The sequence below is a fragment of the Aptenodytes forsteri genome, unplaced genomic scaffold, assembly GCF_000699145.1.
Source record: "Aptenodytes forsteri isolate BGI_AS27 unplaced genomic scaffold, ASM69914v1 Scaffold96, whole genome shotgun sequence".
NCBI classification, from domain to species: domain Eukaryota; kingdom Metazoa; phylum Chordata; class Aves; order Sphenisciformes; family Spheniscidae; genus Aptenodytes; species Aptenodytes forsteri.
The window spans coordinates 8,823,036-8,830,045 of NW_008795029.1; the positions used below are offsets into that span (position 1 = coordinate 8,823,036).

The following is a 7,010-nucleotide window of genomic DNA, read 5'->3' on the forward strand; positions in this document are numbered from 1 at the left end:
CCTCCATGCTCCCGAGCTCCCCAGGCTTGGCCCTTCCCTCTTGATGTGATGGTGTAGTGGCACATGAGAGGGAGGAGACATTCAGCCGCAGGAGAAGCCTGTATCCCCCAAACAAGGAGGAAATAAGGAGCAGATGGGGCTCTCATCACTTGCTTCTCCTCCCACCACCACTCTCTGAAGCTGGTGGTTGCATCCCGTGCTGGGGGCGAGGGGGGGAGCATGCTGCGGAGAGGGTGCCTCCGCTCCCCAACCCGTCTTCAGCTAATGCCACCCCCATCTGGTGCCTCGGGGTGGGACTTTATGGCACGCAAACTTTGCTGCAGGGCTGTTGAAAATCAGCACTGATTTCTTCACATTTTGCAAACCACTGTGTTTCCAGGTCTCCTGGGGCAGCTGAGGAGAGCCATCACCATGATCCCTGCACTGCTCTTGCTGGGCCTTATGGCCTTTGTCGGTGAGCTGGGGTTTGGGTTTGGTTTGCTGTCAAAAGCACCCTGGGAACTGTTTGCAGAGGGACTGTGGAGAGGAGGCATGCGGTCAGGCCTGAGGTCCCCTTTCTGCACAGTGCTGTAAAACCCTGTGTGGCTGAAGGTCCTCAGCTGCTGTATGAGGCTGCTTGCCGCCCACCTGCATCCTTTAAACCAGCACGTCTGGAGTACGGGACTGACACCAAAAGGGAGTCACAGACATACCTCCTCTTGATTTTCCCTGCTAACCTTATCCAATCTCTTTGCCTACTCAGAAATGGTCTCACAAATGTCACAGGCTGTTTGATGGAGGCTATTCATTCCTCATTTACTGAGGAAACAGGGTAATTGGCCCAGGCTGAGGCAAGCACTCTCCTGAATTAATTCCTCACCAAGTTACGGAGGGATACAGGAGACATTCCCAGCCAGGATGCTCAGGTACTGCCAGCTGTCATCTGAGGGGTCCCAGACATCGGAGGGCATCGAATAGGAAAAACCCTCTGAAATAAATGCAGAGGCTGTGGTTCCCCTCTCCCACACCAGCCTTTAGACCTAACAGGGCAGACGCCTATTCATCTGAATTGTCATTAGCTTCATTCGCTTCAGCCTATTCAATTAGAAAAGAACAAACTTCTGTTCTCTAGCTTTCATTGATAATGTTACTGATGGAGAACAGTGGCAATGATGCAAGCATGGCCAACACAAGGTGATGTGGATTATGAGTCTGCATGAATTCCTCATGCTTGACTTGTACTCACTCGCAGCACGCTGCATGATATTGCTCTGAGATCTTACATGTTCAAACACCTCCGTTTAATTTTTCAGCTCCATCCATGAGTTACAGTTGCTATGGTGATATAAGTGCTCTTCAAGCCCCCACGATCTCCTGTACAGCCGTAAGAGCCCCAGGCTGTGGTAGGTATCATTCACTGCTTGATTTGTCAACCTGTTTGTTTGTACCTGACAGAGAGATGCTTCTCCTTCCATTAAATGTAGTGCAACTATTCAATTATCCAAAAGGGAGAAAGCAACACCTTCCCAAATAGCAGGTGCTGTGAAGCCTTCAGACCTGGTGGGAAGTGGGAGGACAAACTTTAGGTCCCATAGTCAGGATCTTCAGCCTCTAAGCAAAGGGAAATGGAGCAACACATTTTCAGTCAAAACAGCTTCTTCATCAGCCAGGACTTCAGCATCAGCATCCTCACAAAACCACGGGCCTCTCAGCTCAAAGGGGAAGATGTGCAGAGCCAGGCCCTGAATGCTGGCGTGTTGGCTGAGCTGGCCAGCAGTGACCTTCCAGAGACACATTTTGCAGGGGGAAGGTCCCAGGTGTGTAGCCATCCTACCTCTGGGTGACCTGTTTTTGGTAACTCCTTCCCATTTCCCTCTTTCTTGCCTTGTGTTATTGCCCCGTGCACAGCTGACTACCTCAGGTTCATAGTGCCCAGACCTCCAGGGACTCTGCCACATACCTCAGACATAGACATCTCTGGGGCAGACACCTGACTGTGGGTGTCCAAGCGTGGATCTGAATCTGCTTGCTTGTTTTCAAGCTGTTCCAAAATTACTTTAAAAAACCCCCACCTTCCTATGCACAGACTAACAATGTAGCTGTTACTGCAGTTTGGCCAGTCAGTAGTAACGCATCTCTCGCTTTTTTCAAATGCAATTTGAAATTTCACTTTTCTGACTCCAGAGCCACATTTCCAGCAGTGCAGCAGCAGGAAAGGACCATGAACCTGGTCTTCCACCTGAGAAGCTGCTCTCTTCCCCTCATTGCCCTCGGGTACTGGCACGGCAGCTCCCCGGCCATGGTCGGAGCCAATAGGGCTGTGCTTGTTCCTCAAGTGCCGCTGCGTGACTCAGCGTAGCTGCGTTTTCTTCAAAACTGGAGTTACTCCTTTAATACACCTGCTCAAGGGGAAAGCGAGGGTTTTGGATGGGAGGGTGTGTAAGTCTGCCTTTTCCTACACCACAGGACTTGCCATGGTACGGAGGACTGCTGAGGCAGACATCGTACGCCTGAGGAAATACGAGACCCCAATTAAGAGAGTAGCCAGAAACTTGTGCTTGGACCCGGCACTCATTGCTGCCATCATCTCGCAGGAGAGCCGTGTTGGCCTGCTCCTGGACAATGGCTGGGACCAGGAACGGCACAAGTACGGCTTGATGCAGGTACATTGGGATGATAAGTATGAGTAACAGAACAGTAATATAGTGTATGTCCCAGGGCCTTACCTTAGCAAATGACAGTTCTATGTTCAAGACAGCACTTAAATGCGTTCCCTCTACATCAAAGGTTGTGTTTAAGTATTGTCCTGAATAAGGTCACTTCAATGAGTCACAGCCTGGGATTACAAAGAAGAGGGGGAAGCGACAGTGGTGGTTGTGTTCAGAGGGAAACCAATTTTCTTGCTTGACTTTTCTAGCTTGGCGGGCAGCAACACCAGCCTTTCGGAGTGTGGGATAGTGAAGAACACATAAATCAGTGCTCAACTATCCTGGTTCTTGCAATTAATGAAGTACGGGCAAGACATCCTACCTGGACCTGGGACCAGCAGCTGAGAGGTACACAATGGGCTATATACTAGAAAGGGACACACTGAGTGATGGGAGTGCTGTGCATTTGTTGGTGTCACTTTTAAGGGAAAAAGAGCATCAATCTGGCAGATTTTACAGCATCTCTTACCAAAAAAAAAAAATCAAACCCCAGACTTTTCTAGTTTAAAAGAGGCGATCCCAAAACAGCAGACTGGCAAGAGGTCTGAATATAGACTCAGCCCCCCAGCTCAAAGCACTGTCCACAGGGCCTCCATGTTTCTGCCTGCAGAAGAGAGAATGTGGTGGGACACCAAGCTCCTTGGCAGCCTTGCTGCAGTAGGAAGCAGTGGGAAACCAGCCCAGCCTGGGAGCTGCCACAGTGGCATGGAGGTACCCCATGCAGGGCTGGGCAAAGGTGTCAGGGCACAGCCTCAGCAGGTTGCCCCTTGACTTCAGTGACACACACCCACAGAGGGCCACTACATTGAGAGGCTGGGCCACCGCTGGTAAATGGCTGGATCCAGGACCTCCTTAAATTCCCTGGAAAAGGCATTGTGCTCAGTGAACATGAAGAGGTCTCAAGTTATCCTCTTATCTGTTCATCCTACAAATGAAATGGCTGTCAGGTGTATAAATAAGGTAGAAACCAACCAAACAAAAGCCACTGGGGAAGGCAGAAATTGAGGCACCACCACACAACAGGCTTATCACGGCAGGCTGTTAAGTTGTGTCAAGGAAGCTTGGGATCCAGGTTTCCTTGTAGTCTGTGTTACCTGCCTGCTGGTTTGTTCACCCTATGCTATTTCTTACTCTCCCGTCCTTGTTCTGCCACTGCCTTTTTAGATTACACCCTTTTCTGGGACCAGCGTGCCATTCCCACCTGCATTTGGAGAGAGTCATGGGTTCCTTCACTATAGAAATAAGGATTTTGCAAAATCAGTCACTTTTTTACAACAATGCACAATTAGCAATTTCCCAAGCAGTTGTGTAGGTTTGGTGAGATGCATGGCCTTTTTGGCTAGGAATTTTTACTTTTAAATCTCTATTTCTTTCTTACAAGCCCATAACAACTCCTTCTTAACTCTTTCCAGGGGGAATCTGCACCTACCGTGCAAAAATGGGCAACTTCCAGCCCTATGAGGAAGACCCATGTGAAAGAGACAACTACTACGTCAACAGCGTGATTAGGCGAGCCCAGTACTTTAAGAGACATGGGTTCTAGCTCATAAACCTGCCCCGCCACCGAGACTCTCCTCTACATAGACTAGCCCAGTAGTGATCATAGTGCCCAGAGCAGTTCCTCAGGTCTCCTGGCAGGACCAATGCTGGTGGCAACGGCACCTTGCTCACTCTGGCAAGCCCCAGCTCCCCGCTCGCCGATGGGCGAGCTCAGCACTGCCTTCCAGGGGACCTGCAGGGACGAGAAACCATGAGCTTGGGGCCTTTGAAAGCTAGGCGGGGACAGACCAGCGATGTTTAAGTGCTGAGTGAGGAAAGTGCCTCCTCTCATTCAGAGCTGAATCCAGGGCTGTCCATGCATCCCCCAGGTGCAGGCGTGCAAGCGGCTCTCCATGGGCATCGGCTGTGCTCTTCCTGCCTCTTCCATCCACCTTCTTCCCTCTCCCTGGCCAACAAGGGGAAGAAGCCCCTGAATTGAAATCTTCCTTCCTCTTGATTGTGCTAGCTACTGGGCAATGAAGAGACTTCTCGATGACCCTCTGCTCACTGCATGTTTCTGCACTAGCTGTGTATTCCTGTAGCCAGCCTTTTGGGGCACAACGCTAAACACACTTCTGTTAGTCTCCCAAGCCATGGAGTCCATGGCCATGGTGGGGATGGTGGCCTCTTCAGGGTGAAAAGCAGCCTCACGCAGTGGAAATCCTCTATATGGGAAGTACTGCAAGTGCCATAGCAGGCATGCAAAACACCTTTCCATTAGTGAGCAGCCCTCCAAGCAGAAGCCGGCCCTGTATGTACCTGCCCCAGGAGCTGTATCCCAACAATAGTGTTGGTAAAAAAACCCCACAACCTTTCCTGCTTTAGCTTTGGCACCTTCATGCTGGGTTTCCTCCAAGTTTAAAAGCGTTTCAGCATCTGTCCCTCTGCCAGGAATCCCAGCTTCTAATTAGGAGTGAATTAGCTCTGGGTTTATAAGCTCTGTTTGAAAGTGTTCTTCAATGAGGATGGGTCTGGGTGCAAATTTAGGTTTACTGAGAATAATACTCAGAATAAGACAGAAAATAAAGATAAATGTTGAATCCAAATATTTTAATTTTTTTTCATGGGGCCCAGTGGGTGGCAACCTGCAACCTGAGTAAATAACCCAATTTGATACTCTCGGAATGGGTCTAAAACTCAGTTTGAGAACAGGGAGAGGAAAATGGTGCTGCAGACTGGGGTGGGTGAGAAGATCTGGGCTGGGAGGCAGAGCATGAGGCAGCCTGAGCCCAGCCTCTCACCCCATACCTGTGAACAGGGGAATAAGGACGTTCACATTTAGCCTTTTGACTAACCATTTTAGAGGCGTCAGGGCACCTTTCTGCCGGCTGTCATCATTGCCGATGCAGAAGCGATGTGCCTAGCAGTCCCTGCCCAGCAGCACGGGGCTGCGCTGCGCGTGTGCCTGGGCTGCTGGGCAGGGTGGATGCAGGCAACGTGAGAACTCATTTGGAGACAGCTTTGGCAAGTGGAGCAATTTTAACGCTGTGCTCCTTCTCTTGCCAGTCACTCATCTGCTTACCGTCGCGGCAAGGACTGTGCGTGATTAACGTATTTGCAAGCAAACTCATTTTATCACCTCTGGATACCAGAGGGAGCTCTAGGACGTCTCTAACGTTACTGGGTTTTTTTAAGACTACAGAAAACAGTTCAGTGTTGAGCAACCGGAGGTATTAAACTATATATTATTTAGTCATTAGTGAATTCTGCACTATATTAAGATAATTTTAGTAAAATCACTACTTTGTAACACAAACTTGTGAAACATATCACATGGTTTGATCCCCTCTACTTGAAATAGCTTGTGTAAAATTCATAGGTTGAAGTCTTTGCTGCATTATGTTATACAAACCTCTATGTTATACAAACCTCTTATGTAAAACCTATGAATGCATATTTGGTAGAACACTATAAACTTCAAATGGGGCAGGGAATCTCATCGCTGCCTACATGTATAAAGCTGGGGTTTGAGTTTGGAGGGTGAACAAGAGTGGAGCTTTCTTTGGTTCCCTTCACGTCGCCCTTAATTGCTGACAGCGGGCTCCCTGTCACCAGTACTTGGTGTTGCCAACCCTGCAGATCTGTGAGCTCCTCAGCTCCACGCGTTACCTATGAAGCTGCTGCTTCACGTTATGGTAGCAACAGCCAAGGGCCTGCAGACCTGCCTGCTGGCTTGTGCAGCATTGCCACGAAGGATTATTTATTTTTTAAGTCTATTTAAAAGTCCTGATTACGGGAATCCCATATTTTGTTGCAAATATTATTTTAGGGTATCAGCACTTTGTAGCGAGTAAGGAAAATCTCTGCAGAAAATGAGTTGAAATATAATTGCTTGATAAATTGGCAGGAAGGAGTAAATAATTAAGGAAAGTTTAACACTGGCCCACTGCCTTAAGACTGAGCAAAAGCCTTCCTGACAAACAGTGAGTTCAGGTTGCTTTTCCTCTCTGATCTTTTCCTGGTCACCCGTGCCCATGTTACTAGAAGTTACTTGTCTGGCTGGTGTACACGGGGCTGCTGTGTTCGCACTCTTGGTCACCCTTCTGACCCGTGGCCTATTAAAAAAACCGGGCAGCTTGCAAAGCAAATTATCTAATACCAGGTAACATATCAGAAAAAGCAGAAGCACAGGTGTATTGGGTCTGGCTGAGGTGGACTTAATTTTCCCCATGGCAGCGCTCATAGTGTTGTGCTTTGTATTTGTAGCAAGAATGGTGTTGATAACACACCAATGTTTTGGCTACTGCTGAGCAGTGCTTGCACAGCATCAAGGCTGGCTCTCCA

General features: G+C 48.9%; 1 protein-coding gene across 1 annotated transcript; it reads left to right on the forward strand.

Annotated features, from left to right (window-relative positions):
• Positions 1-372: 372 nt before the first annotated feature.
• Positions 373-4,237, forward strand: LOC103896298 (lysozyme g). The gene is made up of 5 exons (XM_009276135.2): positions 373-454; positions 1,293-1,382; positions 2,446-2,642; positions 2,897-3,035; positions 4,100-4,237. Exons 1-5 carry the CDS (start codon positions 412-414, stop codon positions 4,228-4,230), a joined length of 600 nt encoding a protein of 199 aa, XP_009274410.1. The 5' UTR covers positions 373-411; the 3' UTR covers positions 4,231-4,237.
• The last annotated feature ends 2,773 nt before the right edge of the window (positions 4,238-7,010 follow it).